The sequence below is a fragment of the Populus nigra genome, chromosome 5 (assembly GCF_951802175.1).
Source record: "Populus nigra chromosome 5, ddPopNigr1.1, whole genome shotgun sequence".
Lineage (NCBI taxonomy): Eukaryota > Viridiplantae > Streptophyta > Magnoliopsida > Malpighiales > Salicaceae > Populus > Populus nigra.
In genome coordinates, this window is record NC_084856.1 from 7,025,364 (window position 1) to 7,052,884 (window position 27,521).

Genomic DNA, 27,521 nt, shown 5'->3' on the forward strand with positions numbered 1-27,521 from the left:
CATCCAAAATTCAGCAAGTACCCTATTTACATTGTTTTAAATTTTAGTACTTATTGTAAATATAAATATAAATTTGTATGTGGTTCATTTATGCTTATACTAATTTTCATTTATTATTATTATTATTATTATTATTATTATTATTATTATTATTATATATTCACATTGCACTATACCAAATGATTAATTTTTATCAATGATTAGTTTTTGTTAATTGTATTTAATGGAATTATCCTATTTAGAAAGGAGTTTTCGGTGTTATAATCGACACAAAAAAATACTTTAAGTGTATAGTTGAGACTAGATATCTGGCACGCGTTGTGCTACAGGTCCAACAAAAAGTTTTCTAAATGTAAAAAAAGAAATCTCAATTCATAGGCAACTCTTTAACAGCATCATTAAATTCGATTTAGCGAGTCAACCTTAAAACCTCTTAAATCAACTTCATGCTTAGCTGGAGTTTCAAGTCAAATGGCGTGGGAGTTGTTTTGACATGACCTAAGCGACTTGATGGGTCCAAAAATGGATGATTAGTCAAAATGAGGCTTAACATTAACAAAAATTCAAGATAACATCTTTCTTTGTTAAGGTTGATATGACAACATATTGGTTTGACTTGTATTTCGTAGTTTAACTTATCAAACTCACAACTCATACCATGAACTCTACTAGGTTTAATAACTTTAATTATGGTAAATATTTTTTATTTAATTATATGATAACAAAAATAGATGCTTACAAAATTAAGAAATGTTGGTATGTTTATTTGAGATCGTAATAGCCTTATAGAAAGCAAATCAAAACAAATCATGAAGTCAAATTCCTAATCAACCTAGGTTAACTTAGCAAACCTAGGACTCGGGTCATAGGCTCCACTATGCATAATAACTTTATTTTTTCTAAAACTATTTTTAGCTAATTTCATGACAATAAAAATAGACGCTTGTAAAATTAAGCGTAAACAAAATGTTGGGATGTTTGTTTGAGAACACAATAGAAAAAAAAAAAAAAGCAAGTTAGAACAAATTATGAATCCTAGTTCAAAATAAAAGAAATATTGAAGGATGCAATTGAGAAAAATATCAATCTAACGAAAAAAATAAATGTTGGAGGTTGAATTCAGCAAAAACAAATAGCAAAGAAAAAAAAGACAGGCCTTGTGCATCTGGGCCTATTTTTTACCTTTGTTGAGGAGGCAAACGACATGTCATCCACCCCATTTTTTTTAAAGAATAATTGATGTAGACGATACGTTATCTGCATCTTCAAAGTCCAGCCACTAGCAAGGCGGCTAAAAAATTGAGATTGTGTATTTCCATAAAAAAATCCTAAATTTTCAACTCATCCTAACCCAAAAATACCTTAAAAACACCCTTGAAATGCCAATAAGGCATTTTAACAACCCAAAAACCTCTAATCATGTTCAGAAAAATAGAATCTAATCGAAAAAACATTTCTCTTTATTAACCCTGATTTACCTTTTTCTAGTAAGATGAAGGACAAGAAACACCACAATGGAGCTTTCTTTGTATGGAACTCATTAACATAAAAACAAACATGATTTTTTGTTCTTGAATGTGAACAATCAAAGACTCTCTCGCCTCAATTATTTTTAATGACTTTTTTTCTTCTCTATAATGTTCAAAGACATCAACGTGATAAAAATAAACTTTGAGATTAAAAGAAACAATTAGACAATTAAAAGGACTATAAAGAAAGTTTTCAAAATCATAAGGCATAAAAATGGCAAAAGGCATTGAAATAATGTATTTTTTTAGAGGGAAGAGGTTGAAATTTGTTTCCAATTTTTAATTTATGTCCCTCTATTTTGCATTTCATGAAAAAAAATCGATTGAATTTCTTTTTGTAAAATCAAATGTCAATCCATCATTGAGTTTTTTTGTTTTTGACAATGCGACAACCCCGTACCAAACTAATCGAATCGAAATGCTAAGCCTAACCTCAAAACAACTTAATGTGGAATGATCAAATTGAACTAAGAAAAAATTATGTGATTGATTAGTACTTAAAAGTGCATTTTATCAAGGTTTTATATCATCATTTTGCACTTGAAGTATCAATAACTCCTTAACTAGAGCATGATTTATAATAACAAGTCTGATAATATAAGATACCTTTAATTTATGGTAAATATTCAGTTTAAATGCAAGCTTATCACATAAATTAAAGGATTGATTGATGAGTTTAACTACTAAAATTGAGAAGACAAAAAGAGGGCTAAGTTTAGAAAAGAGATGCTGGTTGAATTCAAATTGGAATACCATTCGGTTATTGGATCATAACTGGAGCTGTAAAACTTGGATTTATGGCTGATTTATATGGATCGAAAGTTAAGATATATTCCTAAAACTTTCATGAAGAGTTCAAGATTCAAAAGAACCGTTTTCAAGTTTAAATTATAGCAACAACAGAGAAGTCAGAATCTGTTTTGCAGCCTAGATATTATTCAGTGTTCAGTCCATTTCTCGAGTTTTAAAAGTCCCAATGACCTTATTCTTGTTTTGTTGAAAAGCGAAGACAATTTTCTAGAACTTTCATAAGGACTATCTGTTCAAATTCGAATGTGAGCAATGATGTTTTCTGCAGACAAGAAGATAAGGATTGTTACCAAGTTAAGAGGTGGCCACCCACTCAACAATTAGTCATCAAATCAATAGTTTTGAATTTTGACATATAAAAGGAGGCATTTGCCATGTATTTAAGCATCTTGGTTTTCAGATCAAAATCTTGCTCTTGCTTTCTTTCTTTGTATTTTGTAATGTTCAAGTTTTATTTCATGTTATATTTTCCTTAATTTCTTGTTTATGCTTTTCATTTCCTTTACTATACTTATATAATTATGTTCTTATCTTGTTTATATATGTTTCTCTTATTCATAATGTTCAGCTAAGTTTATTATGTTAAGGTGAAAAGGTTATACTAATGGTGTACGAATAAGTATAGTATAAACTTAACATGAACTTTAATGTTTGATACTAACATGTTTTGTATTTATTATCTTACTCATTCTTAATACCTTGCTTATTAAATGGTTAATATAGATTTGTGTTAAACAATCCTTGGTAAAACGAATACTTGGCACTTTTATAGCCCAATTATATGGTATAACCGACACTTGTGTTATGAAAGGAACTTGATTTGTTGTTAACATAAGTTATCATCATGAATACCTGATCATATTTACAAGTATTGGCACTACTCAAATAAGATAATTAATATAATCATGTTAATAATTTATAATCCGATTGGAACCTTCTTTGTGTGTGGTTTCCAGTTGAGTAATAAAAATGTTTATACTATATTTATTTGAAATACCATTAGTGGATCCTCTAACCTTGGCAATTGTTTTATATTTGTTTAAATCCTTATATCAATATCACATCTCAAAACTCTCTTCAACTCCTTTTTTGTTATTATCTATTTCTTTATTTGTAGTTTATACAATTAACCTCCCTGTGGTTCGACCTCGATCTTGCCTAGTTATTTATTACTTCGACATTCCTACACTTGGGAGAAGACATCAACTCTTTGATCGTGTCAGTGATTGAAAAAAAAGGATGAAAAAACAAATAGTGATTCTATCGTAATTAATTGATTGGACTAGACTGAACTAAACAAATAATTGTCTTGTCTTGTGTTTGGTGTACTTTGGGTTATATTGGATAATTTGTCTTATTTTGTGTTTGGTATGCATTAGACGAGACTCAACCGACACAAGATCTGGACCGGTTCAGGTTTAAAAAAAAAAGAGGAAGGATTGATTTGACCTCACCTGTTCAAAAACTCAGGTCAACCTGCGACTTAGTCAATTCGAGATAAAATATAAGTAAAAAATCCATTGATTTTCTCATATATTTTTTGTCAAGACGAGGCTGCTTTGATTTGTTTTTAATTTAGATTAATCCAGGTTGACCCTCTTGATATGTAACTCGAGCCTTATCCTGGATCGACCCCTGAGTTAGGTTTTACAACTACGATAATAACGATTTTTATTCTTATGTTGCTTTGGGTTAACCTAAGTTGATCATCTCAACCCATGACTTGGGGCTTGCCTCGAGTCAACCCCTTAGCTAGATTTTAAAACTATGATAAAAATTATTTTTATCTTTTACATTGACCCGGATCAATGGTCAACCCGACTCATGACTTGGGTCTGGTTAATTAGGCCTAGCCCTGAGTCAGGTTTTAAAATTATGATAATAACCATTTTTATCCTAAGGTTAACCCAAGTCAATGGTCAACTCGACCCGTGACCTGTGCCTAGCCTCTAGTTCACTCTCGAGTTTTAAAACTATAATAATAATTATTTTCATCCTTATGTTGATCTGGGTCAATGATCAACCCGACCTGTGACTCGGGCTTTAAAATGTTTATTGACACCAATTTAAATTTTTTTGTTTATAAGAGTATTAATTTTGGTTGTTTTTATGTGAAATTAAAATAAAAAACACTTATTTATTCTTAATTAATTTAATAATAACTAATGAATATTATAAAAAGATTTTAATATTCCCAACCGCTAATGTTAAATTTTTTTGCTGGAGGAAAAACCGTAAAAACATTGTTCCGGTCAATAGTGTTTTTACTTATATGCTACAGTGAAAATCCATCTACAATTAGCTTTTGTTAGTTGTAATGGTAATTGTAATTATAATTGTAATGATTGTATGAATGCTTGGATTCTTTGTTAGAAGATGTTTTCAAGAATCTAAAGACAGTGAATTTTCTTTTCTTACAACTTGGAGCTGGCTGCGTCTTTCTTTTGTCAAGGTCGCAGCAGATTTAAATGCCTTTCACATGACACCGTGTTTTTCGGTGATAATTTTAGACAACAATTCCTTCTTTAGAGTTGCTAAATTCACTAACTTAAGCTTGTTTGGACAGTGGAGTGGTAACTTTTTAGAATATTTTTTATTTAAAAATATATTAAAATAATATTTTTTTATTATTTTAATATTAATATATTAAAATAATCTAAATATAATTAATTTTTTAAAAAATTTGAAATTTCATGAATCTCTAGCTGCTAACTCCAATTATAATTTATAATTTTATACATACATAATTACCCACCCTTTTACACACCCACCATTATTGGCTCCAAGCCAAGCCACCAAGCCACCTTCTTGGCCCTTCCCTTTCCACCGCTCCCTCCCTCTCCAGCTCTCTTCTGCGAACAAAAACAATTGGAGAAGCCTTAATTTAGTCCCAAATATAATTACCTATTGTCAGTTGTGTCCTAAGCGTACAGATTTAATCAATTTAATCCCAAATATTCAGAAATTTCTCAAATAATCCTCTCTGTTAATGTTCACCAACACTTTCATCATATTCTCTTCAATGACAACATTAGACTGAAATTGCTAATGTGTATTCACTTTTTCATCTAATTTTATTGAAATCAACATCTTTTTAGTCCATTTGCATTTTTTACGTTTGATAAAGGATGCAATAGAGAAACTCTCGAAAAACTCAGAATGAAATTGATATATCGTGTAGATTTGGGATGCAACTGAGAATCTCTCTCTCTCTCTCTCTCTCTCTCTCTCTATATATATATATATATCTCTCTCTCTCTCTCTTATATATATATATATATAGAGAGAGAGAGAGAGAGAGAGATTTTCTCAAAATAATAATTTGAAAAAAAACTCCTGGAAACAGAACAAACATAAAACATCTTTTTCATCATTTCTCGCACACAAAAAACAAAGGAACAACAGTTCTCTCTCTCTCTCTCTCTCACTCGCCTTTTCTTCTTCTTTTGAATGATCTCTCTCTCACACTCTAGAACATAAACATTCTTCCTTTGTTTCTTTATTTGCATGGCTATAAACACTATAATGAAAAATAAACCTTACATTGTTGTCAGTAGCGAGGGAAGCGGTGCAGACGGAAATCCTCCTAGTTCACCACCATCTCCACGGCGTCAGACAAGCGGTTTCTCTCAATGTCGTCGGCGGCTCCGCTCGAAGGTTCCCTTACAGTATTTCCGCAAATACAGCTTAGCTGCCGGGATTTTTGGCCGGCGGAACATACAGTTCCTGCTGCTCCTGTTCTTTCTCTACTTTTCTGGCTTGATGATGTGCGTGGGCCGGTTCTCCAATTTCTTGCGTCACTCTCGTGAGCCTATTGCGATCTATAAAAGCCATCTATTGTTAGAGAAGTTTTGGCATGATATCGAGACTGACAATTCTACTGCTCTTGAGGTTTTCAGCCTTTTCAAATCACATCATCATTATTATTGTGTAATTTTGTTTTTTTTTTAGCTGTTTTAATTTTATTTCCTGTTTGGTTGTTGCGGAGATGTGGAAAAAGAAAAAGGAAGGGAAGAAACAAAAAAAGAGAAATGAAGTTTGAAACCACCGAATTGCTATTGTGGGGCCGAAAGAGAAAATTTTATGGAAAAAAAAAAGAACTCAAATGACATTCAGGTCTAAAGAGAGTGGGGTTAATTTGATAATGATTCGAGGCGTTAGTCATTTTGATAGGCTTTTGGTCTTTAGTAAAGTGAATTAATGTAGGCTTTTGGTTTTTAGTAAAGTGAATTAATGTACTAAGTCCTAATTAAGGAGTTTTGGCATTATCCATTTTTTGCCAACAATGTCCCCTTTTTTTGCCCTTTTTCCAGTTATCTTCTGTTTGGCAATTCAAAAGGAGAATGAGAGTGCAGAAACCTTGTCCCGTGTCAACTGCTAGACGGCATTTGGGCTCAGTTGAAGGTAAGTGTAATTGTTACCGATGATTTTCAGTCCAATGCACATCCCTTTGCATCAGTCACTTATGTTTAAGGTTAATGTCGGCATGCTAATCAACGCCATGGGGAAAATTAGCTGAGTTTTAGGAAGTAAGAGTGTAAAACCGATATTTGTATCTTCAAATGCAGTGTCATCTGACCCTACCGGTTACTTAATCGTCGAGGCAAATGGCGGTCTGAACCAACAACGCTCTGCGGTATGTTTTCTATTTACTGCTATCATTAAAGGTTATAGCCAGAGCATCATGGGCTGCCAGATATGCAGGGTCTTGATGCATTGATGTTGATATAAATTATCTAATAATCTGCTCATAAGCTTGTCCTCTTGTATCCGTTATGGCTTGTTGTAGATCTGCAATGCAGTTGCCGTAGCTGGAATTTTGAATGCAGTGCTGGTCATCCCTAGTTTTGGTTACAACAATGTCTGGAAGGATCCAAGGTGAGCTGTTAAATTATTTCCTCATTTTCGTTTTTAATTTCTTGACCAGGTTTTTAATTTCAAAACTGGCGAGTTGATATTAAGGTCCTCTTTGGCTACTGTAATGCACATTTAATTATCTAAATACACATGAATTTAAAGACGTCATGTTAGTGTAACCTGGAAGTACTTTAGAGATGGCAGAACTTTAACTGGGACCGAGACACGTGATTGTATTCAAATTAGCTGGGAGTGCTGTGTCCATTTTTCCGGGCTGTATCTCTAAGACTAACAATTAATGCCTAGCATGACATCTTAAAGACATGATCAAATACTGATTTTGTCATATTTATTTTCTTTTAAATTTGAGATGGTGGTGGTGGGTGCTTGCATTAGTAGTTCACGTGCTGCATTAAAATATCACTCCATCAACCCACCATGCTGCTGTAACTTTTCAGGCAACACTTTTTTTGGTATTTTATTTCTTTTAGTTTGTGGATGAACCCCCTATTGGCATGCGTGTGTAATCAAAACCACCCCTTTTTTGGAAGTAAATTTAGGTTCTTGATTCAAATGGTGCACCCAACAGTGGTGAGTGTCCCACTGTTTGTATTCGGAAACTTGCCAAAATTACACTTGCTATAAGTGCAAGCTTATAGGTGAAACAATGAGTTCCACCCCTGCATTCCCTTGCTTTCTATGATTTTCTTTTGAAACTGAATCTTTCCGCACCAAATCAGTTATAGCTAAAGATTCATTTGTTTTACAGCGAGTTCAGAGACATTTATGATGAAGATCATTTTATAGCCACTCTTGAGGGTTATGTGAAAGTGGTTAAAGAGTTGCCTAATGAATTGATATCAAGATATGACCACAATATTACTAATATTCCACACCTCCGTGTTGAAGCATGGGCTCCTGCTAAACATTATTTAGGAAAAGTTTATCCTGTCCTGCAGGAGCATGGGTATGTGATGAAGCATTCTTTCTTCTTCTATCGTTCTTATCATTCTATCCATTTGCTCAATTAGAATGTATCTGTTTGTAAGAAAATGATCCATTTGTTAGTTGCTAATTTGTCCCAGCTATCATATTTTCTGTGTTCACTACTTTCTAACCTGATATCTGTTGAAACATTCTTCTAGCTCGTTTTTTACTATTTGCTTGTTCAAAGCAGGGTCATCCGCATTGCACCCTTTGCCAATAGATTGGCAATGAATGTCCCATCTCACATTCAATTGCTCAGGTGCATAACAAATTATAGAGCATTGAGGTTCTCTTCTCCTATAACAACACTAGCACAGAAATTACTAAACCGAATGATTGAGAGGAGCTCAATGACTGGTGGAAAATATGTTTCTGTTCACCTTCGATTTGAGGAGGTACTAAAGCTCATTTATTATTCTATTCTAAACAAGTTTCTGTTCTTTTAAATATTTTATGTTGAAATGTTGAGGATCAGATTTCACATAACTACGAAGATATCCCTGTTCATCTTTTAGGACATGGTGGCCTTCTCATGCTGTTTGTATGATGGAGGAGATGCTGAAAAGTTTGAAATGGATTCATTTCGTGAAAAAGGGTGGAAAGGGAAGTTTAAAAAAAAAGATCTTGACTTTGTAGCTGGTCGTAATCGAATTGATGGAAAATGCCCTCTGACCCCCTTGGAGGTATCTCTTTTATGTACCTCTTTTCTTGCTATTCTCTGGCATTTTCATTTGAGCTCATCCTATCATAAAATGGCTGCTATTGTGATTTACTTGCAGCCTTAAGACAAATTTTCATGACCTTGTATTTGCTCTTATAGCATCTTAAATTAAAGAGAATGGCCTTGAAGAGTGCACAACAGCTTTTCTCTAAGTTCGTTGTACTTCTACGTTCTCTTGGTTTGTTTTGTGCCATGCAAGATGTTCATTACTGTTTTAAAACTGAAAATAAAGATTTTGTTTCATTGGCTATAAAACAAAACAAACCAAAACAAAACAAAACAAAATTCTAACAGTTTCAATTATGGCAACGCAAACTAATTGCAAATAACTCTCGATTCAATTTGGTATGGTTGTTGCACTATCTTTTAAATCACCTTATTGCTTTTCATCCCTGCTGATCTAATTTGCCAGTAATAACTCTTTTGTACACAATGTTTTTGCTGTCAGCATAGGTAGGGATGATGCTGCGTGGCATGGGATTCGATAACAACACTTCAATTTATTTAGCCTCAGGGAAACTTTACAAAGCAGAAGAAAATTTAGCTCCTTTGTTGAAGATGTTTCCCCTTCTTTACACCAAGGAATCTCTTGCAACCTCTGACGAGCTTGCTCCATTTCAGGTAAATCCAAAGACTCGCTATTCCTCTCTTGCATTGTATGCTTAAAGGAATTTGTTGGATCAGAATCCAGGATGTTTTTTTCAAATTTACTAATATACTTTAAAGTTTAACCAATCCATACAAGTCTAAAACAGGCGCCGCTTTACTGCTCCTGCTTCACTTACAGCTCATGTTTTACCTGAGCTTGTGACAGAAAATTTGAAAGGCATATTTGTTTGACTGGGGATTTTGAGCAAGACCTGATAACTCTGTTCCAAATGTTATTTTTCCTTAATTATAATATCTCAAGTATTTCATCAATCACTAATTCTTTTCCAATTCATTTTGTTCTTTTATTTTCTTAACAAAAGAGAATAACAGATAAGCAGGTAAGATGAGAAATTTTGATTTGGAAAGAAGGCATTTTTGGAACAAGAAACTATTAAATTGAGAATGGTTAATGCTGGGTAAGGGACTTTTCAATTATATCTGATGCTTCATGGACTAGTTAATTAGTTTTGATAAACTACAGGGATCAAGTTATTATTAACTCTATTTTTAAAGTTTCTACTAGTTCAATAGGATTTTGCAATGTCTATGGATTGATTGAATTGAATGAACTGCTGAATGTCTAGATTGCTATATTGGTTTTGTGTTAGTGAGTTTATCTTTTTGAGCTACTTGACTTGAATATAAACAGCATACAAATGATTCTAAATATGGAAACAAACCCATGTATAAAGCTGAACAAGCCTTGACTGCTATGCTTGTGCTTATTTTCCAATTTGACCCAAAAGCTCATTCTACTAACTTGCTCAAATTCCTGTTCTCTCTTATTGAAGGGCTACTCTTCAAGGCTAGCAGCTTTGGACTACACTGTATGTTTGTTCAGTGAGGTTTTCGTGACAACTCAAGGAGGAAACTTCCCACATTTTCTGATGGGTCACCGTAGATTCCTTTTTAATGGGCACGCGAAGACCATTAAACCCGATAAACGCATGCTTGTTGGTCTACTAGAAAACATGACAATCAGGTATTTTTTCCGTCAACTGCGTCATTCCTCTTTGTTAATATACTTGTGCTACTTGGAACTACAATGTTGAGAATTTTGGACTTGCAATCTGCTTCTATCTTTGATTATCTGTTGATGACTTGATAGATAGCAGTTACAGTGGAAAACACTGACTGAATAAAATGTCTTGCGTGCCACTTAGAAGTTTGGCATGCTCTATCAAATGGTAGTCAGTATATTTTGAACTTTGGAAAATTCTCCCAAGTTTGTATTTATCCAGTATTTTATCACAAACATAGTGAACATCAATTCTCAAACCGTTTTAGAAAAGAGGATATGCTGTTTGGTTTTTCATTAACCAGGGAAGACTGCAGGTAAAGTGGTTTGCTTTATGTATAGTTAAAAACTAGAGTGCAAGATACTACTGAGCTTTAGGATTTGACAAAGGCCCAATACAGATAAAAAAACATGCTGTCTGTAGTTGATGATGAGATGTTTACTCATTGGATTTGCAGCTGGAAGGACTTCAAGGATGATATGGATGCAATGCTCCTTGAAAGCGATCGCAAGGGAATGATGATTCCAAGAGTCAGAAAATTCAACAGAAAAAATTCAATCTACACATTCCCCTTGCCAGAATGTGACTGTCTCCAATCACACGACTCCTCACTTGGGCTAAACCATACTCTTAATGCTCTTGAACCCCCAAGATGAACAGATTCCAGACTCGATTAGTGATCCTATCATGTACAGTAATCAACCAATACTTTTATTGGGGTGTTTTCTTCAGCGGTTCTTTCAGCAATTCAGCCTCTTCTCATGGATTGTTATATTCAAAAGCAGATAACACTTACAGTTGCCATCGGGAGATGTGTGGATTCCGATTTTGATCATTTGAGGAATTCTGATATTATACATTTTGCGCAAGACTGCATCCAAGCATTCTTTACGTTGGTTAAAGTTTTTTCAGCATCCAATTTCTTGTTGGCTGCAACAAGTGAATGTTTGGTTTTTGGCGGCCTTCGATCTTCATCATGCAAAGTGTGAGCATAGCATTTGGGGGTATGATCGCAAGAAATGGTACAGAAACATTCGTATAGCCGATCCCAGCTAATGTGGAATTGGGGCTTGGTTGTTGTTATAACATAGAGATTGACTTGCTAGCTCTATTCAACTGGCTGCCTCTAGTTGAGCTCCCCCCTCTTGGACTCTAAATATCGTCTCAGTTTTAGATTATTTTTATTGTTTTTTGAAAATTAGGCATCAACTATCATTAATTTTATATTTGTTATTGGCTATTTATATTTCTTCTATTGGTAAAATGCATTTGTTAAAGTCTTTGATATTGGAAAATTTCAAAGAAAAAGGAAAGGATTTAAATGCATTCGTCTTCGGCGAAATTCAAAATTATGAGATGTTTAGAACAGTGTACAAGAGCTTCTCTTCTTTCGTCTTCTCTCTATTCAGCATCGTAATTTCGGTAGATTCTGCAATGTTTCAATTGGACAATCCTACAGAACAAACTAGATTATTGTCTCGTCTCGTGTTTTGTGGCTGGTAGAATAAAAAAAAAATTAATGTAAAAAGAATTGTATGTGTTCTTAACATGGTCTAATTTAAAAAAAAAAATAATCAAATATGATGTATATTAAATGATATTTTTTTAAAATTATTAATATAATGATATATTAGATAATAATACATTAGATGATATTATTTTTTTTCAAATATTAAGGCTACAATATATTGAATCGATTCGGATTAATATGTCAAATTTATAATCCAGGTCATAAGACTATGATAATCTTATAGAAAACAAATCAAAATAAATTATGAAGACTAATTTATAATTAACTTAATATTGAAAAAAGAAATTAAAAAAATTTTAAATTAAAAAAAGGACAAACACTACCCGAGTCAACTAGGTTAAAATTCACAACTCGAGTCATGATATCGGGATAACCTCATTGAAAGTAAATCAAAAAAATAAATTGAAAAAAATTACGAAACTCAATTTCTAACTAACTCTAAAGAATGAAATAAAAAAATCAATTAAAAAAAAAACTCAACTCAACCCCAACTAACTTGTTAAACCTGTAACCTGAGTCATGAGACTGAGATAACTTCATAAAAATAATAAAACTTCATTTCCAATAGATTCAATGTTTAATGTTGGTGGATCACCAAACGAAACATCAATTTGTCAATTATGAATTGATGTTAATGACGAGACAAAGTCTTAGTAAACATGTTAACCATCTGAAACTTAATGGAAATATAAGGGAGAGTAATCACATGTTGATCAAATGCTTTACAAATAGAATGAAAATCTACTTTAATGTGTTTTGATCGCTCATGAAAAACTAGATTAACATAAATTTGAATAACACTAGTGTTATTAGCATGAAGGAGAGTAGAATTAAGATAAAAAAAAAATACAACTTCACCAAATATATCCCTAACCCAAACAATCTCAGAGCAAACAAATGATATAGTATGATATTCAAAATTGATTAAGGACTTAGAGACTTGATCTTACTTCTTACTTTTTCAAGAAATAAAAGCTTACCAAGAAGTATATATCAACTAGCAACTGAATGATGAGTATAAGAACAACCAACCCAATCTTCATCACTAAAACCCATCAACTATAAAGAAGTCCTAGTAGCAAAAAATAACTCGTGACTAGGAGCATCACTGAGATAATGAAGAATACATTATACACACGACCACATGAGAATGGCAATAAGCATCCATAAACTAACTAACCCTACTATATAGCAAAAGAAATATCAAGCAAAGTAATTGTCATATAATTTAAACTCTCTATTGGCTGTATATATTATAAAGGATCATATAATAGCATGCCATCACTTTTTTATAGTTTCAAGTTAACTTCTTTTGGTATAATAATCGAGTTGCTGGAATAAAGATCAATTAGGTGAAAAGCTTTTGAGTATACTTATGTTGATGCTGGAGTGTGCTAATTAGACAACGATGCTTAAGACCAAAAACATATTGCATGAGACTAAGATATTTCATATGAATTGAATTGTTGAGATATGCCTATATTTGCTCAATCAACTAAAAGTTAGATTCTATAATAACAATATCATCCACATATATAAGAAGCATAATAAGACCTTCAGTATTTGTTTAAAGTAAGAAATAAGAATTAAATTAATTCTTAATAAAGTTAATATCAAGAAGGGTAGAACAAAACTTTTCAAACCAAGTGTATTGTTCATACTTCAATCCATATAAAGACTATTTCAAGTGATAAATCTTAAAATAAGAACGAGTTAACATGCTAGGTGGGGGAGTCATATATTTATTCTTTGAGATTTCCATACAGAAATGCATTCTTCACATCCATCTATTTGAGTGACCACCATTTTATGACAATAAAAGCTATAATAGTGTGAACAATAATAATCTTATCCACAAGTGTAAATGTCTCCTTATAATCAAGTCCATATTCATATAAATTCTCAAGAGCCATCAAACAGGCTTTATACCTTGCGATATAACCATTATGACATAGCTTTTTGGTATAAAACCATTTGTAGATAAAAAAGTTTGATGCCATCAATGCAAGAAATAATATTTTAGGTGTGATTATCTTAAAGATTTTGAAGCTCTTCTTGCATAGCTTGCTACCAACATGCTTAAGTGAAAGCCTAATAGTAAGATTAAGGTACAAATGTAGTATCAAGAGTGGTTTGAATATTTATATGAGTGAATCCATACCTATTTGAAGGACATGAAATCCAAGATGACTAATAAGGTTCAACCAAGAAAGGACCAGCCATCGAGGTAGGGTAAAGTTATAGAAATGGTGAAAGGTGTCTTTGATTCACAACCCTACCTTAAAACATCCAATATATTAAGACATATCATAAAAAACAGAAAGAAAAATTAAAAAGGAATAATGAGAAGCAAAAGATTGAAAGAAATGTTGATTATTAAAAAAAGATCATCATTTAAGAAATAAGAAGTTTATTAGCAGCCAAATTATAACACACAAACCTTTTATGGACATTACTATATCCAAGAAAAGCAAATCGAATAGAATAAGCAGCAAGTTTGTGCTATTTAGTGGATAATAAGTGAACAAAACAAATATAACCAAAGATACGAAGAAAGTTATACTCAAGAGCAATACCAAATAAATAAGAATATTAAGAATCAAAATTGATAACTTAAAAGGGTAGATGATGAAACAAATAAACAATCATAGATAATGCTTTTACCCAAGATTTAGAAAGTGCAAAAGAGTTAATTAATAAGGTACAAACAATATCTAAAAATTGATGGTTCTTACACTCTGCAACTCTTTTATATTAAGGAGTTTAAGGGAAAAATAGTGGGAGAGAATAAACTTTATTCTTAGATAAGATTAAGAGTTATTGAATATATATTCCCTTTTAGAATCATATTGTGGAGTGGTACAAATAGAAAATTAATCTTCAATAAGGACAATAAAAGTATGAAAGATAGAAAACACATCCTTTTTAGAACAAAGAAAACAACTATATATAATCATTAATAAACATCATAAAATACTTGTACTAAACATGTGAAATAACAAGAATAAAACCTCATACATCAGTATGAATAATCTCAAAACAAGTAGAAGACTGGCTGTTATGCAAAAGAAAGGTAATGATTTGGTTTTGCCAAGTTTGCACGATCCACAATCAGAAGACACGCTAGAAGATGAAAATATTTTTTATGCCATACATGACTATTATTAACAATAGCATTGCAAATTAAAGAAACATAACTGAGAATGAATAACTGAAGAGGAAAGAGACATCCCATTTTATACCTCTTTGTTATCATTTTTCCTAATGTTTGATCCTATACATGATAACCATCATGATCAAAGTGAATTTTATAATTATAATATGCCAATTGACCAACATAAATTAAATTAATAAATAAATATGAGACCCAAAAATATTATTAAAAAAAGACCTTAAAGTTTCAATATCAATAATAAGAAAAACACTGTCATTAGCTGTATAAATATGCTACTTACCCTCATACTTACAAATACTATGTCAAGCATCTATACTGCTTATTGAAACTATAGAATCAATCAACCAAGAAAAAGTAAGTAGATTCCCCTAACCTCGTATGAAAAAGGTAAAGAAGGAAAAAAAATCATATTTTGTACCATCTCGAGTGTGAGGGGAGAGAAAGAACTGCTTATAAAGTGCTTATCCAGATAATAAACAAAAAAGGTAACTGTGAAATTAAACTGGATAACATTAAAGAGGGCTAAAGTGTGTTGATTTTGAAGTTGTACTCTATAATTTTTAATGATATACCCTTTCTTTTTGTAATAATGACAAAGTTTTTTTTGTATTAATGCTTTGCAATATATCTAAACTCCTTGTAACTATAACAATGAGTATATGACTTGGATCTTATTTTATCTTGTGCAGTATATGCCCTATTTACCATCTCAAATGTCATGATTTTTAGAGTGAGGCCATGCTGAGTGACTAGACATTGTTATTTACTCTTTTGATTTTATTTCTTTCTTCTTTCTTTTGTCTCTTTTAATTTATCTCTTTTTTCTCTTTCCTTCTTCACTATTGTATCTAGTCAAGGCTTCTGTTTTGGTTGTTGATCTTATTTGTTGGAGGTTAGTCTAACTATAGTGGAAAAGAAACAAGTGAATGCTATCAATGGTAGTGTTGTGATTGAATGGGGAGGGAAAGATAATAAACAAAATATGGTTGATGATGTAATAATTGGCTGGTGACCTATAGCAAGGATGGTGGCTGGGATTCGACAACAAATGATGAAGATGTCATGGTGTGGGTTGAGTTTGTATAAGAGAGATAGTGTGAGGCTTTTACTTTTCTTGCTTTTTTAAAAAAAGTTTCTTGTTTTTTCCTTCCTTTTCTCTCTTTTTGAGAAACACTTTCTTCTCTCTTTCACATTATCATTTTCTTCCCGAAATTGTATTGCATCCTTCCTTTTTTACTTAAAATTTTTTCTCTATTTATAGTCATTTTTTTTCATTTTTACCCAATTACATAGATAGCAAGTAACCAAATTTTACTTTGGTCTCTCTTTTTATTTTTTTTTGCATTTCATCCATCAATCTTCTTTTTTACAATTTACTTTTCTCATTTTTTTGTGTTCTTTTTCAAAAAGATGTCAAAAAGAGAAAATAAAAAAAATCATAGAATGGGTGTGCAAATGGTTGAAAACATATTTTTTTAATTTTTTTTAAATATTTTTGAAATAAGGGTCGAAATTGAGTTGTTAAAAAATTGTTCAATAGAAAGATTATATTGGCAATAATTGTTGATTGCCAACTTCATAACAATAATGAATGAAAAAAAGATTATTCACCATATACAGTTTAATAGAACATAGTAACCAAGAGATAACATGGACATTCTTGCTCTCTAATAAAACAATCTCTCTAGAATTAGTGAGAGCAGTAGACGGTCTATCTAAGTGACTTTATACTTCTTTGCCCTTCACAAACATCTTGAATTGAAACTCTTAAGTGGATTAATTCCTAACATGATAAATTTAAAGAAAAGAACTAAACTAGTGTAAAAAAAACCTTAATATAAAAAGACTTCAAATTACTAAGAATGGAAACTTTCAAAATATCCAATTGTATCGTTACAATGTCCAAAAAAAAAAGCTCTCTACACCTAGAAATTGCCAACAATACCATATCAAAAAGGAGTCTCAAGAGAGAAACCCAAAAAAAAAATCTCAGAACTTGACCTAAAATAAAAAAAGAAAAAAGAAACACTTATTTAGAGAATTAAGCATATAATTTAGAATTTCAACTCTCATACCATGTCAAAAGGATCCAAATGCCTCTCAATTGAGGATCTCTTCTCATTAATAATTACAACATATGATCACTCTATATCATAATTTTAATTTCTCTAAATAAGGTAATTATGTACAACTATTTCCTATCAATTAAACTCTCTAAATGAAGCAATTACTTGTACAATAAATAAAATTATAGCAAGATATTAAAACTAACATGAATGTCTTATATCATCTAGATTGTAGAAGCTTTTTGATTTTTCGGTTGCTTTGCCTTTTCATCCAACTTTCCCTTTTAACGTTTTAGACATTAAAATATTTTTCTATGATTTCATCCTCAATTATCATATATACAATCTTTATATTTAAATTGTTTTGGCTTTCTCTTAAGAATGTGTTGTTGTTTGATATGTCTTTTCATCATATTCAAGATTTCTATTACGTTGTTCGTGTTAAAATAATTAAGATCAAACATAAAAAGAAGGCTAGAATTCTGAATAATCTGTATATTATGAGTGTTTAGTCTTAACCTAAATACAAATAAAGTATATATAGATTAAACTGAAAGTACTATTCCACTCTTAATTAATAAGACTACATAAATATTATTTAATAGTTCGATTATTTATTGATCTTTCTTCTGGAAAAGAGTTTTTTAGATGGACTATTTTTTATGTTTTTTTGAATCGCAAACATTATTTTTATCTTTCTCTCACAAACCTTTGATATTTAATGCATAGCATGCACCTTTCTTGGTATTTTTAGTCTTATATTCCCTATAATTTTAACCTCTAGTTTCTTTGGGTTTTCACTCATGTCATGATTGTGCATTGAATGCATCTAACAAGCCATGCATCTTCATCTTTTTTTTATTTTTGAGTTGCGTAACTCTTTGTGTCCATTATGCATCTCTCATTCATAATCATGGTTGATGATTTCTACCAGCTTGCTGTTCATTTTAAAATCAAATGAGTCAATTTATTCAGTTTTTGATTCAACTTCCTTTTTTTTTTTACTTTTGTAAATTTTTTTCTTTTCTATTTTTTTTTAATCAAATAAAAATCAAGTCTTTCCATACTCTTAATCATCCATTTATAACCCAAAGCTCTATGCCGTTTATATGACACTATACAATATCTCTTTTTTTCTTTCCATCTCTACCTTTTTTCTTTTTCTTTTTATATGCCGTATCTCCCCCCGCACAAGCACAGGATGCTAGCAAGTTGAGTATTTTGCGAGCTCCAATATAATAGTTGGGTTTTTGAGAAGCTACCGCTATTTCTTTCAAATAATAGTTATATATAAAAATAATATTCTAAAATATAATTGTGCCCATGTATTTTCTAAATATTTTTTTAACCTGATTCTTAGTAAACATTGTTTTTTTTTTTAAAAAAAAATACTTGTCATTATTAAAGCAAAGGGCAATGCTTTGCTTTGCAAGGCATTATTCCAAACTTGTACAGGTTGGCTGCCTTGAAGAGTACTCTTTTCCATGCCATGTTGACGTCTTCAATCATTTCACTCCCTCTCCACTGAATGTAAATTATTATGATTGCGCCCGTGTACGCATGTCGGCCTCTCTTTTTAGTGTTTCCGATGACTGTAAGAGTACAGCGGCCACGCCTCCTCCGGGCCCATCCATTAAATTGGTGGCGCCAAAACATCAACTAGCAAATCCCGAGCCATTAAATTCCATCACTTGGCCTCACATAGACTGCCAGTACATTCCATGGCTTGGTGCCATGATAAATATCGTCCATTTCCGTTTTCAAGATCTCTTGGTAGTGGAAGCCGTTTTTTTATTATAGTAATGCAAGTGATTGACAAGCCCATACCAGGGTGCTTTGCCTCTTGTTTTTTTTAGCGGAAATCAAGAAAATCGAAATCATAAGGCAATGAGTACAAAACAAGAGTCAAGAAATATAGTAAATCTAGAATGGAAATGTGGCGAGAATCAAGATCTCATGCAGGCTACAAAACAAGGCCACAGAACAAACGCTAAAGCACGCTGTACCATATAGGACATGGGTGGACTGACCCACTAACCTTTTTGGTTCATACTTCATAGGCAGTCAGGTCTACCATTAGCTCATAGGGGAACCAACCGAGCGTATCAGCTCAGTCTTCACTCTGGTGATGTCTGGTGGTGACATGTAAGTCTTTACTCCATAACAATTCCTGCCCACTTAAAGCACGCCACGCCACAAGAATTAATTGTTGATTTTTTTTAATAAAAAAATTAGCATTTTTATTTTAAAATTATCCGTGGAATAACACAGTTAAAAAAACAGCTGAAATAACATACTTTACATGTTCCAACATGTTGTGATTGATAAAGACTTAAAAAATACATTAAAATTTTGATTACAACACTACTAATATCTTTAAAAAGATCTCGACGAGATAAATATAATAATACTAAAAAATATCATCAACAGTAACTCAAGTGGGTCACACTTGTTACCAAGAACAAATGGGTTGTCATCTAACTTTGGGTGATACATATGGTCCAACTCAGGTCATTATTAATGATCTTTTTTTATGTTGTTGGGTTTGTCTTGTTAAAATATTTCTGATGGTATTGGTGGGATTGAAATCGGAGCTTCAGTGTGTTTTCATATTTTTTTTTCTCTCTTGTCACTTTTTTCTTCTATCTATTTTATATTTTTGAAAAAATGTTGCTATTTTAAATAGCTATAAGTTATAAAAGTCACATTCTTCTTTATTGCTATATATGTTATTTTATTAATTTTTTTAACTCTGTTATTTCATCACAATATATATATATATATATATATATATATATATATATATATATATATATATATATAAAGTCATAAAAACCTAGTATTCATTGTTACACGTAAAGTCAAAAGGTGGAAAATTTGCGATGACATTTAGGGGGTAACAATGTAGCATACATCTCTCCTTCGTCTACCCTCTTTTGGCTGTTTAATGGCTAACAAAGCTTTGGTGAGATCGAATAGGAGTGCAGACTTCAAGGCTATTTTTTTTCCTTTGTGAACTACTTTATCGATCCAATTATGAGAAATATAATATTGTATTACCAAAAAGGATTTTGAAAAATCTGGGCCTTTGGGCTACAGTAGACATTGAAGTTCATTTTCACGCGGAGCGTTGGACAAGAAAGCAGGTGTTGCAGCTCCATGAGCTAGTGGAACTGGAATCTCAAGTTATATGTTAAGAATTTGTCCTCCAAATTAGTGTTCTGGGTCCATAGATTCGATAATAATGTCACTCGAATGGTTAAACCCTCTGTAACTATTAGGTTGGTGGGGAAGTTTGACACTGGAACCTCCGTCGTTACATATTCTCGAAACAAGAGTGCATTCTTTCCGAGAATTTGATCGCCCATCACTTGGTATGATTAAACAAAAATAAAAAGGCTACTGTTTTGCTTAGATTACACAACTTCTCGATTGGAGATGAGGAGACACCGAGACAGTGCACAAGTTCAATGTACATTTAATGCCCTGTATGGAGAGCCACGTCCAATTTCTGCCTTACAAAATTTATTGTTCATAGTTGACCAAAGCCCCAAATTGTGCATTGCAAAATCCCACCGAAACTAAATATGTTTATCAAGAGAATCAAGTGAACAAAACAGGAAACATTACTCTAATTAATTGAATACAAGGTAGTAGCAACGAGTAAGGCCATACTAAAACCCTCTGTAGATAACAACGAAACAAGGCAAAATGGCCCTAGGATTAGATACATACAACTCGTCCAAATTAGAGTAAACCTCCATGCCAGTTGCTACTGAGTCATAATCCTCAGCATTTCCCTCCATGCTCTTCTTAACCCTGCCAGCAATCACCCTGCAAACCAGCATTGCCCTCTTTTCACTATCACCATTGCCGTCCTCTGATATTGTAGCTTTGTCATGTGCCTTTCCACTTGTCGCTGTAGTCAAAATCCCATGCCCATTGTCATCTCGAGTGGTGGATTCTTTGAAGCCATTCTTGATAATGCTACACACATTACAGTGTGAAACTGAATTGCACAAATTAGAAGAGCCATTTAGGCCTAGTGAGCATGCAAAGGTGGTGCAGTGAAACCTGAGGAGCTCATTGCCGTCTGCTATGCAACGTGGCTGTTTCTTGGGAAGCTTGGTGGCCTTGGCTTTGATGGAGTCTCTGTACTCTTCAAACTTGGAAATGGTTCTTTGGGTATTATGGACTTTGAGGATGCGATCTATTTTGCAAATGGAGGCTTGTTTCTTTAGCCAGCTTGATTGGAATATGATTTCTACTATGTTCTTGCTTGTGTCCTCTGAACTCAGTTCAGATACTGAAATTTGATTCCAAAATTAGGGAGTTAAGGATTTGAGATGGTAATGGTGCACATTAATGGATATATGGGTATTGAGAATTTTGAAATTAGTTTAAAACAATTAATGCATTGAAATAAACGGAGTAATTAACTCATGAGCAACCAAAATATATTGGAATAATGGATGAAAAATAAGTTCCTTTTCAATAAATAATATTATGAACCACTAATAAACTAATAGATAACTGAAAGTGAAAATAATGATTAAATGGTAGTTGGATGAACATGTATTAAGAGTTGAAGGAGATGGTGAGCTACCTGCATGTCTAACAGCCCGATGAAGCTCCAGATTTTCAGCTTTCATGCAAATCTCACCACATTCAGGGCAAGAACAAATGCTACCCCTCAAGGAATGGTCTCTAGCAATTCCAAGAACAGGATCCACTACCATTCTACATTCATAGCAACCAGAGAATCTACTGAATGGCATTCCTCTGAAAGAACTAACATTACTGCTGGAGAAATTAGAAGATGCAGAAAGTGAAGAGTTAGTTGAGGGAACAACCCCATTGATTTCATTTAAAGGACCTTTCATGGATCTGCTTGAAACACTTTTACCAGCTGAGCCCATTGAAGCCCTTTTCCTTTGGACTTCAATGGAAGCTGTTTCAGGCCTGTGCATGACCTTTGAGTTGCTGCATATTGAGCCTGAACAGTACTTCATTTTCTTGCATTTCTTGCTTGTTTCCTCCAGCGACTGGTCTTGATGCTGGTTATGTTTTTTCTCCTTCTTTGATTGCTGCTGCTGATCTTGCTTTCGATGCTGTGGTTGCTTCTGTTGCTTTTGTTCCCGCTGCTGCTGCTGTGTTTGGATATGCTTGCAGCCAAAAAGGCCTCTTACAACAAACCATGAAGGTGGTTTTTCTGTTTTCAGGGGCTGGTGGTTTTGATTCTGGTTGACTTCCATGGTGGGTTTTCTGGATATTTTTGGTTTAGCCATTGGAGGGTGATAGAATACTGAAGTTGAGCTCTTCTGTCACATGAGGAGAAGCTTCCTTTTGTAGGAGATGTAGTTCTAGATTTTGGTGTTTATGGAGTCTCTGATATGCATGTGCAAACTATGATTTATAGTAAACCAAGAGCCCTGGGCATGACATTGTTCATGATGGGAATCTGACCGTTCATTGCATGAAGGAGATACTTGGATCAGTTGAAGAAGAAAGAAATATGGGCCCCTCATGTTAAATTACTACAAGGGTTCTGTCTCCTTGTCCAGTAGGTTAGATCAGTACTTCAGCAGTATGGGAAAAGTGGATGGTCTGCACAAGAAAATCATCAATATTAAATATTGATTAACAGTTCCTGTTAGGTTATTACATCAGCAAAAACTTCCCAGGTTCAAAAAAAAAAAAAAAAAAAAAAACATGGATAGAACGCCTCAGTACACTTAGCGTGTTTGACAGTGTGGTTGCGGGTGCTTTTCAAATAACTTTTCGTGCTAAAATGCATGCCAACGATGTTTTTTTATTTTTTAAAAATTATTTTTGACATCAGCACATCAAAACGATCCAAAACGTACAAACCATATTAAATTTTAGTAAAAAAAACAACAAAAAATTTTTAAATTTTCTGAGAACGCGGCTCAAACGGTGCCTTATTAAAATTTGATACGCACGAGGCACAGAATTTACAGAGAGATACCACGCGCTCGAATTCAAAGTGAAAGTTAAGCACAGACTGTGAAGTAGTTTGGAAGGATGGTAATTATTATATTTTAAATTGTTTTTCATTTGAAATATATTAAAATAATATTTTTTTAATAAAATTATTTTTAATTTTAATACATTAAAATGATTTAAAAATATAAAAAGATTTTATTTTTTAAAAATATTAAAATACATTAATTCAACTGCATTTCAAATCTATATTTTAATAAAAACTTTAAAGTGCGGCTCAGTTGGCTAGTTAGCGACTAGCAAGTATCTATCTCAGATTCAATTTAAAGAATAACATGTAATTTCTTATGAATTTTTCAAGAGCAAGATATAACCATATATTTTTTTTATGAATTTTTTTATCTCAGTGTAGAGACGGATTATATAGAATAAATAAAAAATTCATAAATTTGCATAATACTAAAAATCATGTCATTATAATTATTTTATTATAATACATTAGTAGACGATGCAAGGACGGTTTGAAATTGTGTTTCAGATAAAATTTATAAAAAAATTAATTTTTTTATATTTTAAATCGTTTTAATACGCTGGTGTAAAAATTAATTATAAAAAATATTATTTTAATATATTAAAAAACAATCATTACTCTATTTTCATAAATAAAATAACCAATAAACAAACGTGGCCATTCAAAAATTTGTCCTGGTAAAATAATATTTGTCTACTACATACAGGTTATAGCTAAACAATGATCCGATACAAGTGCAGATAGACGGTGTGGATGGCTCATCGAGAGCCTTAGCTTGCCTTATTGCCATCCCAAGGTGAATTTCTTGGCCTAAGTGCTGCGACGCATCTTCAACAAAGCACTCACTAATTACGCCATAATGGTCCTTCTTACGGGGAAAAGCTGACTGATTCCCTTTGCCTCAAAATCATGCGAACACCCATATGCAATGGAATAAAGCTCTCTACTTTAATAATTCGTGACTATCAAAAATCAAGATTTCACCCCTCTTCTTCTCAAAATTACCAAACTGTCACCTGTAACTTTACATCTTCTACATGTGTCCGGGACATCTCTCAGCTCTAGCAAGTAGTAACCGTTACTGGTACGAGCACGAAATCTGGGAATAACAATTCAGCCTGTGTGCTAACCTTCTCGATTACTAGCCGCTAAAGCTAGGGCAACATCTGCTTTAAGTTTTATGGACCTTTTCTACCACACTTTAGACTGAAATTTACAAGTCCAACAGGTTTTTTAGTGTCAGCAAGGTCTTTAAAATCTGATTTTCAAATGAGTTTTTATAATATCACGTGGATAGTATTAGATTATTTAAAAAAAAGTTGATAAAATAACGCCTGTGTACCTGGGGAGCCATCCAGGGTTTGAATTTCGAATAAGCATTCTCATTTGCTGCAATTAGGCTTGTTTTAAATCTATAAAAATAAAAAACAAATAAAAAGTTCAAAGCTAATGCTAACTTATCAGACAGAGATGACAATCCCGTTGTCCCACCTGAAAGCAGAAATATTAGTGTATTCTGAGCTCATAAAACATGGAGCAATGGGCTTTCGTCAAGGTTTTTCTTTTTTCTTTTTGGAAGCCGTATCATATCATGAAACCATATGCATCATGCATGTTGATATTGGTATATGGATAGGGGTTAATTAAATGTTAATGTTAATATTTTCATTTACTTAGTCTAGAAAGTATAAAATTAATGGTAAAAATTCTAGTACCTACAAATCAATATTTTTTTCTTTTAAAAAGTATATTAAATCTGACAGCTTGCTAAATTTATATTCGATTATGTTATCGCTCTATTACAGGTGTGGGTTCTTCCAAAGAATAAGTATATTAACTCATAACATATTGCTTGGCTACACTAACAAATTCTTGCTATTACTCCATTAGGGTGTATCGGTGGTGAGAGAATGAGGCAAGAATTTATGAGATTGAATTGAAGTTTCAGCTGCCATAAGAATCCCCCTTCAATTTTTAGTATGTCACCAGCCGAGTTCATAAATCTCACTTCAAATTTAGATTGAAATTTTAGATTAGATTTGTGTTTTTCGATTGCACATTGCAATGACGTGTTTGAACTTGGTTGTTATATATTCCCTTATAAAAACAAGTTTTCTATCAAGATAATAAACCCTATGATATTTAAATTAATAAATTACATAAGAGAAATAATATATAACCAAGAAAGTCAGAGCTTAAGAGAGTATATGTTTATAAATTATGTGATTGTATTTGGTATTGTGTTATGGACTATTTAATTACCTTGTGACCCGAGATATTTATACATTTCGATCACATGAAATCACCTTATGAAGTGTGAAGTTGCAGACACCTGTATAGGATAATGCTGGGGAACAATTGAGTAAGCACCATACAGAAGGGTTGGCAGACATAAGTGATTGGCAAAAAATGTTGGCATTGTACTAATAAGGTGTGCGCCATATTTACATAGTTATTGATTAAAAACCTAGGCATTGCACTCATCTCTTGGAGGCCGTAATACTTTATTGTGTGTATATGCCAACATAAGCTTTCTAGAAATTAGCATAGGAATTGAATAGAGGCTCACAACTTAATATATATAAAAACACACACACACACACACACATCTTACATTATTTAATTTTTAACAAAGTAAATATTAATTGTCCTGGTGGTTTTATGTGATTATATTTGGTATTGTGTTATGAACTTTTTAGTTACCTTGTGACCCGAGATATTTATACATCTCGGTCATATGAAATCACCTTATGAAGTGTGAGGTTGTAGACACCTGCATAGGATAATGATGGGAAATAATTGTATAAGCACCATACAAAAGGGTTGGCAGACGTAAGAGATTGGCGAAAAAAGTTGACATTGTACTAATAAGGTGTGTGCCATATTTACATAGTTATTGATTAAAAAGCTAGGCATTGCACTCATCTCTTGGAGGCCGTAATACTTTATTGTGGTCTATGTGCCAACATGAGCTTTCTAGAAATTGGCATAGGAATTGAATAGAGGCTCACAACTTAATATATACAAAAACACAAACACACATCTTACATTATTTAATTTTTAACAAAGTAAATATTCATTGTTGAGATTTTTTTTGAAAAAAAAACAGTTCGAGCGTTTGGGCTTGGTGGTCCATTGAGCCTAAAACTTTTAAAATCAGCATAAGCACGTGGGCTTGTCAGCACATACTCACACAGTTAGACCTTTATTTGTTTTTATTTTTGAATTGGATGGACAACACAATGTCCGTTTAATTTTGCTTTGAAAAAACAAAGCATATTACACATTATCTGCATGTCCATATTTCAATCACTGTATAAATGGCTGAAAATTGAGTTATGCAATTTTTTTTTATCTTAAAACCCAAATTTTAAACTATTTCCACTTAAAAATACATGAAAAACACTTATAACCTCAACGAACTAATTTCTTAACTAAAAACCACCCCTAAATTGGTTAAAAAAATCAAACTAAAAGAAACATCTCTCAACCCCGATTTGTTTTCGTTGGAAGAAAAAAAAACACTTCAATGATACTTCTCTTGTCAAGAGAAACAATTTGACACCAAATTTGATCATTTTTATGAATAGAGTCAGGAAAATCAATTTCTTTAATTCTCTATTATTTGTTATTTTCTAAAGACTCTCTCTCTCCTCTCACAAAATTAGGAATTAAAATATGAATAAAATCAAGTTTTGTACTAAATTGTATAATTTTCAAACTAAAAGGATCAAAATAGAAATTGGAAAAAATATTAAGGCTAGAAGGTGTTGGCATTGTTTTTTTTTTAAAATGGACTTCTATTTTACCGAACTTCTAATTTTGATCCCCTCATTTTTCTTTTATCATAAACAACAAAATTGAATTCTTCTTTGAAAAATCGAGGACTAACCTAATATCAGGATTTTTTTTACTGTGATAACCCGAGAGAAAACAATATAAAATAAATTAGCAAGCTAAATCACCAATCAACATAATATAAAAGGATGAAATTTGAAAAAAAAAAACTTAATGGTCTGACTAAAAAAAATTAAGGACCAAAATAAAATTTTCTTTCTTTCAAACAACGACACCAAAATCTTCTTTGTAAAATCAAGAACTAAATCAATTCCAAGACTTTTTTTTTAAACTATGAAAACCCAAAAGAAAGCGATATGAAGTAAATTATCAAAGCTTAATC

At 32.3% G+C, this 27,521-nt stretch overlaps 2 protein-coding genes and 1 long non-coding RNA gene across 3 annotated transcripts; 1 reads left to right on the forward strand and 2 right to left on the reverse strand.

Annotated features, from left to right (window-relative positions):
- Positions 1 to 4,991: 4,991 nt before the first annotated feature.
- Positions 4,992 to 5,999, reverse strand: LOC133693893 (uncharacterized). Its single transcript, XR_009842194.1, has 2 exons — positions 5,883 to 5,999; positions 4,992 to 5,191 (listed from the first exon to the last, which is right to left on the reverse strand). It is a non-coding gene; the product is annotated as an uncharacterized LOC133693893 (long non-coding RNA).
- Positions 5,661 to 11,814, forward strand: LOC133693892 (O-fucosyltransferase 10-like). The gene is made up of 10 exons (XM_062115262.1): positions 5,661 to 6,230; positions 6,653 to 6,743; positions 6,908 to 6,975; positions 7,129 to 7,217; positions 7,966 to 8,163; positions 8,374 to 8,578; positions 8,699 to 8,866; positions 9,358 to 9,525; positions 10,347 to 10,537; positions 11,032 to 11,814. Exons 1-10 carry the CDS (start codon positions 5,847 to 5,849, stop codon positions 11,228 to 11,230), a joined length of 1,761 nt encoding a protein of 586 aa, XP_061971246.1. The 5' UTR covers positions 5,661 to 5,846; the 3' UTR covers positions 11,231 to 11,814.
- Positions 11,815 to 20,884: 9,070 nt separating this feature from the next.
- LOC133694058 (uncharacterized) lies at positions 20,885 to 22,880 on the reverse strand. Its single transcript, XM_062115480.1, has 2 exons — positions 21,953 to 22,880; positions 20,885 to 21,652 (listed from the first exon to the last, which is right to left on the reverse strand). The coding sequence occupies exons 1-2, from the start codon at positions 22,632 to 22,634 to the stop codon at positions 21,021 to 21,023; spliced, it is 1,314 nt and encodes a 437-aa protein (XP_061971464.1). The 5' UTR covers positions 22,635 to 22,880; the 3' UTR covers positions 20,885 to 21,020.
- Positions 22,881 to 27,521: the final 4,641 nt, after the last annotated feature.

Bases quoted from the DNA above. Each gene is read 5' to 3' on its own strand.
- LOC133693892 (XM_062115262.1), top strand. From the start codon at position 5,847: ATGGCTATAAACACTATAATGAAAAATAAACCTTACATTGTTGTCAGT. The intron at 6,231-6,652 runs GTTTTCAGCCTT...CCCTTTTTCCAG, and splicing joins ACAATTCTACTGCTCTTGAG to TTATCTTCTGTTTGGCAATT. The intron at 9,526-10,346 runs GTAAATCCAAAG...CTCTTATTGAAG, and splicing joins ACGAGCTTGCTCCATTTCAG to GGCTACTCTTCAAGGCTAGC.
- LOC133694058 (XM_062115480.1), bottom strand. From the start codon at position 22,634: ATGGCTAAACCAAAAATATCCAGAAAACCCACCATGGAAGTCAACCAG. The intron at 21,653-21,952 runs GTAGCTCACCAT...ATCAAATTTCAG, and splicing joins TCGGGCTGTTAGACATGCAG to TATCTGAACTGAGTTCAGAG.